Source organism: Aulonocara stuartgranti, assembly GCF_965226115.1.
Source record: "Aulonocara stuartgranti genome assembly, chromosome: 8".
In the NCBI taxonomy this organism is placed as follows: Eukaryota; Metazoa; Chordata; class Actinopteri; order Cichliformes; family Cichlidae; genus Aulonocara; species Aulonocara stuartgranti.
The window spans coordinates 18,011,115-18,024,290 of record NC_138959.1 but is presented as its reverse complement, the minus strand read 5'-3'; the positions used below and the strand labels follow the sequence as shown (position 1 = coordinate 18,024,290).

The following is a 13,176-nucleotide window of genomic DNA, read 5'->3' as shown; positions in this document are numbered from 1 at the left end:
TACGACTTGATCGCTGTTTGCTCTTTAGAATTCCCCCCTCCTTCCTCTCCGAGCTGTTTGAGGTAAACCGACGCGGTCGCATCAGTATCGATAATACACGACGGAGTGGAAATAAGCGCACATACGCGTGTTTGACACAGATATGTTAGGTATGAGTCGACGGCAGAGAGCTGGGAGCTGACTAACGACCGGGAAGCTCGGCGAGTGAAGAACAAAACCGGGGGAGAACTTACCGTTTCCATGGCTGTGAAAAGTTAACGTACAGACGACTGAAAACGGGAATAATTCCTCTTCAGCCGAAACGAGGTAAGAACAACCGGTGCCTGAGAGTACTTCACCAAGTGGGGTAATGTCAGGGAGGGTCGGTAATGTCGGCCAAATTTGAGAATAAGAGTGTCTTTGTGTGTAAGGTTCCCCCCGGCAGTAGCAGCAGGCGGCTGTGTCCTCGTCTCAATGGGATTGTTCAGAGTTTTCGTCTGGCTGCTTTAGTGACAGAGCTGGCAGGCTTACACTTTGGACACAAATAGATTGATTATGTGAGAGAGCCCCGTGTATTTAACAGTCGGAGTTTATTCACCTCACCTCACAAGGAGAGACATTAAGTCCCCATAACAGCGCTGACATTTGTTCTTTAACCCTGCCTGCTTGGGGCAGCAGGGTTAGGGGAGGGAGATAAGGCAGGAACCAGACATACTGCAGCCTGGGGTACACATTAACTTGCTCGTGGGCACTCCAGCTGGTTGGACAATATTACGAATGTGTGTGTGTGTCTTGAGGCCTGGACTGTGGCAATAGTCTGAAGTTTTGTCGTTAGAGTGTCAATAAAAGGTGTTTTGTTTTTATACCTGGAATGATCATGAAGGGTTAATTATTCCTGCTGTGCTTTGTTCACTGGTGGGAGTAAATATAGTGTCAGCCCGAACACGCTGGGTTTGTGTAGAAATGACAGTTTACAATGTACTGTGAAAATCAGCTCACATCCCACCTCCTTTCCCCCTTTTTTTCCCAGTGGGTCCCTGGAGATTAGAAATGAAACCTAATCTCTCTCACCCCTGTCTCTGTCTCTCGCTCTCTGGCACTAACTGTGTCAGCTGTTGGTGCTGACTTGCAGTGGAACAGGTGGTGCTTGGACAGGTGCACCCATAACAAAGGGTTGCAGTCCCTTGACTCCTTCCTCTCTTACCCCTTCTCTCTCTCTTTCTCCCTCTCCCTCTCTTTTTTGCCAGATCTGCACTCTTTAGTAACCCATCTATCTATTACAGTACTACAGTGATGATGATTTCTCCTGTCTCAGTCAGTGTGACTCAGTGAGCTTAAGTGAAACCACTCCAGTGTTGTTGTGTAAGCAGCGTTTCATTTTTGGAAATGGAATTGTATTACTAATACAGTAAGCTCCCTGTTTACGTCTTTCCGCGAGAAGCAGTTGGTCTTGAGCAACACCCTCCGGTGTCGAGCTTGGACTTGAGTCTACATCAGCAGCTGCATTACATACTGTAGGCTTGCTTGTTCACTGGAATTGTAATTGGAACATTTCCAGACAAACCAGTTTGTCTTTACACATTCCACTGAGGAGTCATGAAGATTACACCCTTGCAGTTACAAAAAGCTGAGGTCCAGACAGATAATTGGCCATGCAGTCAGTCTCTCCACGATCTGTAGCTCAGGTAGACTTAACTTTATTAAAGAAGAAAATGGAGAAAAAGCAAAAAAAAAAAAAAGATGTGGTTTGAGCCTGTTAATGTTCTGGCCACTCCTGTGTTTTCATGTGTGTATTTTGCTGGTGAACACTGAGTTCAAAGATAGAGGAAGGGATCAGGAATGAGGGCAGCAAAGTTACATGAAGTGGAAGAGAGCAGTGGGGGAAGTTTGAAGGCTTATCTCAGTAATGTGCAGGGACAGTTGAGCAGTGATGAGTGTTGCAGTCACCGCTGTCTTCTGCTTTAACCCTTCAGTGCTCTGCCTGCAAGTGACCAAAGGAGAAATCTGTCTCCGGAAACCAACAGAAAAACACATAACATTTAGGCTAGACAGCTGTAACAGTGTGTATTGTTCTTATTCTCGTGCTCTCCTACGGCTGGCATGCCTCATCTTGCCCCTGTGCTGCCGTACACACTCATTACTAACGTCGCTCCTATTCACAATAATGAGCGAGACCTCTAAAGCTTGGACTCTACTGGGGTTTATTTAAATCTCTTGAACGCAGCCTTCCAGCTTTGCTCTGCTCGCCAGGGCCAGTGCGCCTGCGCTCTACCGACACTCCAGTAATCCGCTGGAGGAGATTGCATCCTCGTCCACTGCGCTCAGGCTATCAGTGAGGGAGACTTAAAACATGGAAAAATACACAACGGGAGCATGGGAGGCTGGGAACGCGTAGCGGGACCCAGATGTAGAAGCATTATGGGGAGGAGCGGCTTTTACACTGCGAACAAGCTCACATCCAAGGCGATAACGGGACCGGGGCGAGGATGTCTCCTGATGTAAGGCAGCGAGGCTCAGCGACTAACATCCCAAACGCTGGAAATATGAGATGAGCGCACGCAGGAGTGGAGCCGGCGGAAGATGGTGAAATTTGCGACCGAGTGCTCCTTCTTCTTCTTTCTCCTGCCTGGACGAACGAAACATCTTCGGGTATTCACGCTTCTCCCAAAGCCTGCGGATCGCTTCCTGCTTCATGCACATTACTCTCCATGGCCCTGTGTACCGCTGTGGAAACTGATCACCTTTTTTCTTTCTTTTTCAAATGAGTAACGCTTTGCAGTTATGCTAACAGGACTTAGTTGAAAGCTCACATACGCGTGTGTTTTTAGTGTGACGTTCACCGAACCCGTAAAGCCAAACTACGGATCCGATCCCATGCGAGCGACCCGTGGGCACAGCGATCAGCTAATACTTGATGCCTATCAAAGCTCAAGCAGACCAGGGAGCACCGGGGTGTTTACAAACTGTCGATACTCCTAAAATCACCCATGCAAATGTAGTTAGTCTCTGACGCCGTGGCTGTGGGGATACTCCTTTCCCTGTGTCGCTTCGCATGCATAGACCTGCTATGACAAACTGGCAACCCCGCATAAATCCGAGCGCAAGATGATGAACTGAAGTGGCCTGCCTAGGCTGTGGGATCAGACAGAAATTAAGCTGTGACTCTCAGACAGAAGAATCTAGGATCATCTCCAGTCCTTGTGCTGGCACAGCACCGCAGCATGACACGGAGCATTGCTCTCGGGTGTTTACTTGGATATTGCTCAAAAGTTGAAACTGAGTTGTAAACATGTTCGTGCTGTGGCCGGTGTTGCTTTGAGATTTAATTCACATGAAGTGCAGGGATTCTGCACATTTCCGAATTGATCTGTGTGAAATGGCCCTTCCTCACGCTTTCAAACATTATGTTTTCTCCTGTGAGAGAAATGCAGCTGGGCTGTTTTACTGGTAAACCTCCACAGCAGCTGTTAGTCAGACTGAATGTCTGCAAGGGGACACTTGGCTATTTGCATACTTGTAGTGTTGCCAACACTGCTCCCACGAAATGCAATGCATTGATTTCCTTCTTGCAAATAACTTTTGTGTGACTCTTCCCCCCCCCCCCCCCCTTCTACAACATCATCTGTGCCACTACTAATCTGCAACATTATCAGCTAACTTCATGGACAGTGGGGTCATCTTGGTGTCCTTTTGTGAGTTTATCTTAAACGTAACACTTTTTGGAGGTGTCTGGTTTTGTTGCTGCAAAGTTTTAAGACAGTGAACACTTTTACGTGCACACGTTTTCCTTTTCCTTTTTTTTGAGACATTTTTCCGAGCATGTGTGAAAGGAAGAGGAAGCAGCACAAGACTTTTGCTGCACAGGCTGGGGAGATGTGTGAGAATGAACACGCAAGGAATTATGAGTGGCACTATGGAAGACTTGGTGCAGAGTGTTACAAGCTTAAAGTCTACAAAAGGGAGAATTACAAGGCTTTGCTGTGAGAAAATTGTATTTTCTCCTCTGTGACGCCAGCTGTTCCATTGGAATCGCCGCTTCTTGCCTCAATTTACTGTTTGAATTGAGAACTTCCACCCTGTTGTGGATACTTGGCCACCTGCAAGTTAAACTCATTTGAGTACCCTTCTTCTTCTTTTTTCTATTTGCCATCCTGTTGCTGTTTTTTTTTCTTTTCTTTTTTTGTTATAAATACTTTCTTTCCCAGAGGGATCCTTGGTGTTATTTGAAGGAGGAAATTCTTCATATTCGTAGCTGAAAATTGCCAACGGGAAGCAAAGACCACATGATAAGGGTTGTTTGTGTTCTTCTGAAGGCTTCCTGTGTGCCCAACTGGGTGCAACAGTGGATCCCTTGTCATATTTGGTGCTTTAGGGAAATACAAAGAAAGAAAACCCCCAAAACAGAAAAAACAACATTTAGAAACTAACTTCTTATCTCCGTGGTGATGGGGAGTTCAGCCTCGTCTCTCACTGCAGAGACCGAGTCGGACCATGGCTTTCGAAGTACCCCCTACCCTTCGTCACCCCCTGTGGGCTGGCTCAGGAACAGCCACAGCAGCCCCGTGTGGGGTACCACCTTCATCACACGGCAGCAGCAGCAGCCGTTGCCTCATCGAGAGCGCAGGTAAGGGGCAGCGCTGTCTAACCAATCAAGCACTTCTCTCACATTGAGCACACTCGGGTCGGGTCGGGGGCAGTTAATGGCAGCCTTAAAGAGGTATTTAATTTTTGCAATTGAGTGATGCTGCTCATTTGCGTTGTTGGCTTAAGAAATGTGCTGCGCTCTCTTTTATAGTCTTACAGAAACGCTTACTGAGGATTCGCTAACCCCTCAGCTATGGATCAAATCCACTGTCTCATCAAAGCTTATCTAATCAAAGCCTGCATTTTGATGTTTTTCTATGATGCACCCAAAATCTGACTAAGCCGGATTTGTCAAACAAAATCCCACCTCCTCCTAGCTCGGCTGTACAGTATGTGCTGCAAATGAGGCAGGGCAGAGGGGACTGAATGGGCAGATGGAATGACCTAGGCTCAGTGAAACCAATGCAATGAAACCCTGCCAAAGGATTAATTAAAATATGAATTTAGTGTGATCATGGATATCTATTTGTTGACCCACAAAATAACCCTTTCTGTGTTTTAGAGGCAACTCAGTTTGCCCGTCAAACATAGCTGTGAGTTTTCAGAGTAAAACACAGATTTTTCAGAGTTTTGGGTTGAGAAAGGTTTATGTGTAGCTGAACAAACTCCTTTGTGGAAGAGACAACGCTATTCCTTTTTGTATGAATAAGATAGATTCACTCAGTGCATCTGCAAGAAAGGCTGCATTAATCCATTGTTCTGGTGTGTGCCTTCTGAATCTCTGATTCGCTGTCAGAACAGCGGCACACAGGAGTTTGTGAGAAGCTTTGAATGTGCCGCACATCTGGCAGTTTTGACTGACTTTCTTCCAAAGCCTGATCTTCCCAACCGCCCTCACAGAAACCTATTTAGAAGTGTTTCCAGTTTTCCTCCTGCCTTTTTTTCCCTCTTTTTTTAAATTTTTTTTTTTTTTTAGGTCATGTCTCCCGGAACAAGAACAGGCAGTTGATATCGACCGTCTGCAGTGTATTGAAGTTGTTGCTGAGTCACTCAGGGCATCATGGTCTGGTTGTTAGTTATTGATTTTCAGAGAGGCCGATCACATTTCCCCACAATGGATGTCATTATTTATTCAGCAATCAGTCTCCAGTTGGGCTTTCATCTTTCTTGATTCCTGCCCACTGCTGTCGATGCTTTGCTTGCAGTTGCTCCACGTTTAACAGTTAAGTCTGTCAAGGCTTCCTTGTCTTATTGTTTCAAGGTTCTCTTGGGGTTTTTTTGTTTCTTTTTTTTGTTTGTTTTGTTTTATTTAACCATGAAGCAGAAGTCTGGAGATGTAGGCTCTCTTTTGTGAGTGTTGTAGGCCAAGATAAGGAACCAGGCGTGTTTTTCAATGCCCAGGCTCGAGCATGGCTCCGTAAATATTGCTGAATTCATGATTAAAACTTAAATCTGGCTCGTACTGTCAGTGTAGTTTGACATCATACAGTTTATTTGCTTTTCATTCAGCAGAATCTTTTGTTTGTGCATCTCTGTAGCAACAAGACTGTGCCTTCAGCACCAATCAGACTACACTCTCAGTCAGTCGAGTGCATGCAGTCCGTTTCTGTCTGCTGCTGGAAGGCATGGAGGGACACACACACACACACACACACACACACACACACAGACAATAGATGTTTTAGAAAGACATTGCCGTACCACTTGAACGTGCTCTCTCATCTACCCCACTCACCCTCTCTCTCATGTTCACTCAGTCTTTTGTCCATGTACACACCACTGTGTGAGCCTAACAACGTTAGGCAAGCTTTGCTGAGCTGTGACAGAGCATGAAATATAGAAACAACAGTACACCATGAGCCCAGCTAAACTTCAGCAATTCTCTTACGCTTTATTCTCTAATATATTGCCCTATAAACCATTTTCTTTCCCTCCTTTTTCTTTCTTTTTTCCCTCTACCTTGGAGATTGCATGAACAGACTTGTCCTTGAGTAATTTCAGTTTGTTTGCGTCCAGCAGTAAACCCCATTGACTTTGGGAAGTGTTTTTGTGTGCCTTGATTCAGCACCTCAGCTGTGAAGGTTCACTCATGATAACAGCCCACTTATCACACAGAGATGTGCAACATAAGTGCACTTGTGCACACTCCCAAAATGGGACATTTAATAGCATTGCTGGCTTCATTAATCCTTTAAAGCAGTGGCGTTCTGTCGTTCAGACGTTAATGTGGCTCACAGCTCAAATTCAGTGAGGGTGACAGAACTAGCCACAGTAGCCACATGATGTTATAAACTGTTTGAGATCTGATGGCGCGTCAAGTGACACTTACTGCATTAGGTACACATGCATCTTAACATGGCAGCTGTAAATTGGTAGCTAATTTGATAATTGAAGAGGGTATAGGAAACAGATCTATTGATAGTCTTTGGGACTAATATACTAATCATTAAATGTGAGGAAAAAAATGTCAGACTAAGTGACTTGGATGAAAGTAAGAAAACAAGCCAGAAGACAGAAACATTTTAGCACACTTTTAGCAATGTGGTTAAGTGTTGTCTCTGCATTTGGATTTAGAGTCTCTTAATCACATTCTTCGATAATCAGATTGTTTTTAAATGCGGCTTGAATGTGAAATGTGGCGTTCAGCCCAGTGCATGAAATTGTACACTGATCAGTCTGCTGAGTGTGTCTAACATTAGCTGTGCCAGCACCCGCAGCCTTCTTTCCATGCAGGTTGATATCCATGCACCTCTGCAGAATAAGCTCAACTGTCTGACGTGAAATACACAAAATTACTCTGTTTAAGGGCTGTCTACAAACTCTTCTCAAACTTTAGGCTACTCATTGTAATTTGTATAGTATTTTTTCTCTCTCTTGTTTTCTTTTCTAAATGTACTTGTATATTGTTCACATGTTGAAATAAATTACCAATCAATCAATCAAGCAGCTACCAATGAGAGTGAAGGAAACTATTGACTGACACACGATTGGGTTGTAAATATGTGTGTACACATTCTTACCCAGGCATCACAGCCTGAAGCATCCACCATATGTGTACGTGACTTTAGATCCCAATCTATGAGGTTATGACTGTTGTCCAGTGTGTAACTGTGTACAACTCTCTTCCTTCTAAGCGCACATGGAAGGATTCTAAGGCTTTCTGATGCTGGAGGTATTTAAAAAAAAAAAAAGGAAAAAAAGAAAATAGGCTTTTGTAAACAGCTGGAATTAACACATTTTTCCAGCTCCTCTTATTTTTTTGGCAAACCGGACATTTACATCTTTACTCTGGTCTATAACCTACTCGTTACTGCAGTAAAAATGCTTGAGTAAGTAAGCTAGTATTTTCACATCTGTAATGGATCTGAGATTTCAGAGTAAAGTAAATGAAGGAAAAACTGAACATATATGAGAAGAGTTTAATGACTTTTGGAGAGGGGTTTTGTGTGTGCCTCCGGCAGCTTAATGGGGCACAAACTGTGTCTTTTGTGCTCTCTGTGCTGTTTATGTACAAGTGTGGTGCCGAACTTAAGAAAAAAGAAAAAGATTTTTGGGTAAAGCGTCAGCTTTGAGACTTCCTCTTATTTGTTGCGAGAGATTCATGTGGCAGTGTGAAAAAGACTGAGAAAAGGTGTCTCACGCCAAAAGTGTGAAAGTTTACATGCCTGTGTTTCAGTTTATTTATTTATTTTTGAATTTCTTACGTTGTTACTTTTCAGGTCATTCTCCAAAGCGATTTAGCGAGCCAGCAAACTCACAAATATACAGGAGAGAAATGCACACTCTGTTAATGTGACTGCTTGTCTTCAGATAAGATGAATGTTATAAAGGAAGCCAGTGTTATGCAACTTTGGAATCTCAGTCATGACGCTATTGTAATTACGGCAGCGCAGTTAAGTTTTATCACAGTGCTTATAGTGTGAAGTCACAAATGTGACTGCTTCATTGCATTTCAGCCGCATACTCCTAGCATCCTACGTTACACGTCGCATTACGGGGGCCCTAAGGTCGGTGTCTGCTCTCTGCAGAGTTGCTCCCAGTCTCTGCTGTCCCAGCATGATGGATGACGGCGTTTATTGCGACCGCGTTCCACTGGCTGTGCTCTCTTTAATTGGATTAAAACAGGTCCACTTGGGCTCAACAAGCATGGTCGCTGGCCGCGTTTATGTCTGAATTATTTCAGCCTGTTCTCTCCCTTGCCGTTGCCTCATCTGATGGAGACAGGGCCGCGTCAGGACAGTCCCCAACCAGAATAGACTTGGCATGGAAGCGTTGTCTCACAGCGTGGCTTTCTGTGGAAAACAGTGCAGGGATGCAGCAGGGGAAAAGAAGGAGGAGGAAAAAAAACAAAAACGCCCGTTGGCTCTGCAAATGACATGATTCCAGATTTCCCCACTCTTGTTGCCATGGAAATGTGTAGCATATGTTCAGTAACCTAATTCCACTGGGCCCAAGATAAGACGGCACATAATAACCTGTCTGTCTCGCACAGAACGAAAACTCTGCTGCTGCTGAATTACACCTATGGAGAAAGGGTATAATTCACGTTAATGTTAATGGTTTCACGTAGAAACTAGTGCTTTCCCGTGGCAGGTGGTTTTTGCTGGTCTGCTTTCCCGGGTTAGATTTGTGTCGCAGTAACAGGGGTGGAACTGTTTTAGAAGTTGCCCCCGGGCTCAAGGCACAGCTGCGTCAGCAGTGTCCTCGGCCCCTTCAGATTTGGGTGCCCCCAGGAACTTCAGATTGGCTCTGTGCCCCTGCCATCTCTTTCCCTTCTTCCTCTCTGATTCTGGAGCTTCCTGCTAGCTTCCTGCTTGCGCTCGCTTTGCTCCATTACTGATGTCTGTTGCAACCCAGTCAGACAGTTTCCTCTGTTTAAAGATTCAAATGTCTGAAGCTGTCTCCACCGCTGACAGATTCACCCATCAAAAAACGAGCGCTGGTCGTGAAATATTCACCGAGGGCACAGCGAGAGGTCAGAAGCCGCTGTTATAGTTTCATTCCTTTTCTCCATTTTTTCCTTTCTCACTGGTATTTGCAGAAGTGATTGGTAGTTCTTAAATCAGTGTGATAATACATATATGGTTTGAGTCCTTCATCATAAGTAGTGTGAACTAAAAAGTGAGAATACAAATGTTGAAACTGATCAGAAATTCACACACTGATTTACTCTGTTTAGAAGCAAAGGTTATATTGTGTAAAGCTTCCAATAATATTTAGGTTTCATAACAAGGGAATGTGTGTTTAATTTTTAAAGTTTCTCTCAGTGTATAGTTTCTCCCGTACTTTCTGGCTGCCTAAGGGCAATTTCTCAAAAGAGCTCGTCTGGTATGAGTCTTTGTACCACTGTCAACATCTTAAAATTGCCCATCTTAATGTTCTATCTCAAGAAGTCTTGGAAAGACTTAATTAAAACTTTCTGAATTATATTTCTATTGTCCCGTGTGATTAAGGCTTTGCTGTCTCCAATCCTTTGTATCACGTCACCAAGTTTCTTTTTAACTGCTGGTGCTCTAGATTACTGCAAACAAGTATCACTTAATGGCTTATCTCTGCAAAAAAACCCATAAGGGTTGATGTGAGTGAGTCATATTCATCACAGAATTACCTGTCATGTAGGAAAAAAAACAGGTTCCTGTTAATCGGTGACCCTGACTCATCAGTTTCTTCAGAAAACAGAAAGAACTTCCACGTAACAGAAATGTATCTTTATTTTTTTTTTTAAGGAGGAACACGTACTCTAGTCTTGTAAGTGAGAAAAGTACTTTAATAAAGTCAAAAAGTTCCTGTCTGTGAGACTGTTACAGGCAGGCTGCATTCATTACTGATGGGGGTTAAAATAAATTCTCGGTTTTCTCGAGTGTGGCAGAGATGGTGTAAAAGTGCTGATCTAATCCCCGTCACAGCACACAGGGTGTGTTCAGAAGCAGCAGAATGTTTCAGCTTTCATTATCCATTTTTACAGCTCGTCTGATCCAAGGACATATTGGTGTCTGATAGGTCTCTCTTTTTTTCTCTCCAATAAAAAGCTCTGTGCTGTCGAAGAAGAGTTGCCACTCCTACTGCCTGCCAGTACTGTTTGCATGTAAGAGGTAAAAAAAAATAATATAAAAAGTACAAATAGGAATGCCAGGGCTCTGAAACCCTGCTGACAGTTATGAAAATCACCCCCATTTTCTCTTCTACTTTAAAAACATCTATCTGTTCATCTTCAAGTGCACAGCAACCAAGACTTTTTTTCTAACATTATATAAGTTTTAAGTTTCTATATTTCCACTTCTCTCCCTGCGCTCACTCAAAAAAAAAAAAAAAAAACCCATCTGAATATTTACCACCAGAGAAGCCTCACTTTGAGTGTGTTTGTGTGGGAGCTACATCTGGAGCCTGTCTTGCAGTTCAAAACAGTCACGCTCTCCTGAGACATCCAGGCTTACATGGCCTATTAAAGTCATTCCTGATAAACTTGCGTTGTAATAAAACTGGTTTCCAAGAAAGTAAAACAACTGTGGAGATTGTTTACATTCGACGGACCTTATCATAGGAGTTTAATCCTGTGGGAAAATAAGCTTTGGCAATTTAAAAAAGTATAACACACCGGACTGCACTGTAGCCTTAATTATTTGCATTATTGATCATTTATTAGGTTTAACAGACCTCATGTTAGTGCAAGGAAGCCCTGATATTGAACTATCGATGGAGACATTTATATTGAGTTATTGATTGATGCTTTTACTTTGAATTACACTGTAAAATGAGAGAAATTGACTTTAACCCTGTAAAGCCTGAACCATGAAAAAATTACCAGGAAATTCAAGTTTGTTGTTTTTGCTTTCTTTTTTTATAAATTGAGTGTTTAAAAATAATTATAAAAAGAAATTAAATTAAAAAATTTTATATAGATTTTAGTTTGTATCATATTTTACATCCAGTATTTTTTGGCAATTTATTATCCAAAAAATTATAGTGCAATTAATTTGGGTTTTTGGAGGGAATAAAAATCAAACATGATGTAGTTTTTGAGACTTCCATCAGAAATGACACAATTTGGTGTTACAGGGTTTAAAGTATTGTGACATAGTATACAAAAAACAGTCCAGAATGTCCCAAAAGGTTGATTCTGTTCATCTGGACATAGTGTTTTCAGCGGTGAGCTCCTCACTGCCCCATTGTTCATTCAGTGGGCTAGTTTCAGTCATTGTGCAAATGTATTGTTTATAGGGTTAGGAAAACCTGCAGTCAGCTGAGACTGAAGAAGTCACTTGGATGAATTGTTTCTCCCACTGAAAACACTTGGTCCAAATGAACAGAACCAACCTTTTGGGATTTACTTACCTGGATGATTAAGCATGAATTATTGGGGTTTAATAACAATGCAAATAGTCAGTTGCAGCATATTCTCAAAGTATGGAATTAAAAACTCAACTACGTTTACTAGAAACTGTCGATGGACACACCCATGTTGTCCTGCGCTGTAGGAGGAAGAGCTTCCAACAGCACTGAAGGAGCAGGTTTCACTGGCTGACTGGCTAGGTCGCACCTTCTACTACTGTGTGGCTCACTGAGCCAGGGTTTTCCCATCATAGCCTTGGAGGTTTGGTGGATGATTACTTGGGGCAAAAGGGTGTGTTTTGTGTGCAGCGCAGGCATCAAAAGCTGAAACTGAAAGTTTTTTTTGTTGTTTTTAAACATATTTGTGAGTAATGGCACACAGTAAATTACAATAACAAACACTTGAAGTATTTGGAAAGTCTGGTTGTTCTTGATTCCATCATTGCTTGGATGTTTTCATGTTTTGTTTTTGTCGGGATTCTCGGCTTACGTCTTTGGCCAGCTTTCACCACAGGAAGTAAAGTCTGAAAAGAGCTCAGTTACACTAACATGTTTAGTGCAGTGATCTAACAGGTAACTTAAAAATAATGCAGAATTCTTGTGGCCCTTAATACACTATAAATGCCTTTTTACTAAAGCACACTGTTAAAGAACACTTTTTTGCAAGTTTGAAAAATCTGTACTTTGAGGATCCTGACTGAAATATCAGATTTTCAAAACTGATTCTGATATTTTAAAATATCAGAATTTCAATCCCAGAAACAAATTTGTCATGTCAAGTTATTTATTTACTTGTCTAGCCTCAGACCCTACTCAGCTGGCATGTTGCCAACTGTGATGTTGCAGAGTGCCCCCTGGTGGATAAGCTATGCATCGTCAACACTCGTAATATTTTTGAAGGGTGTTTTTTCAGTCTCTTCTTTTATTTCTTAATTTTCATTTATTGGCCGTTTATAAATGCCAATACCAGTGGATCAGCAAATGGCTAATATCCTCACTGATATGGGTCATGCGGTGCTACTTTGCATGCACAGAGCTAGAGCTGTCACTACAAAGTTAGTCTTCCCAGGAATACTATATTCCAGAGTAAACAAATTATGCAAACACTCTCACACTGTGCTGCTTTTGGTTCTAATTTCCAGTCAAAAAAAAAAAAGAAGATTATTTTCATTTTTTTTTTTTTTTTTTTGTAGTAGTGCACACTAGTCTGTTATTAGTCACTTGTGTTGCATTGCTCTTCCTCATATACTGCACAGTTACAGGAACAGGTTTTATTTATGTTTG

General features: G+C 42.5%; 1 protein-coding gene across 2 annotated transcripts in view; it reads left to right on the top strand.

The window, feature by feature from the left end:
* capn15 (calpain 15) overlaps positions 1–13,176 on the top strand; it is a 44,732-nt gene continuing 31,556 nt past the window's right edge. Inside the window, exon 1 of one of the 2 annotated variants that reach the window (XM_082544506.1) lies at positions 1–306. Coding sequence is in view for 1 of the 2 variants with exons in the window: in XM_082544505.1 (XP_082400631.1) it covers positions 4,425–4,603 (179 nt within the window). In the remaining variant the exon portion in view is untranslated. Of the gene's footprint in view, positions 307–3,607; positions 4,604–13,176 lie in introns of those variants that run through there. The other variant, XM_082544505.1, reaches the window with a different exon arrangement.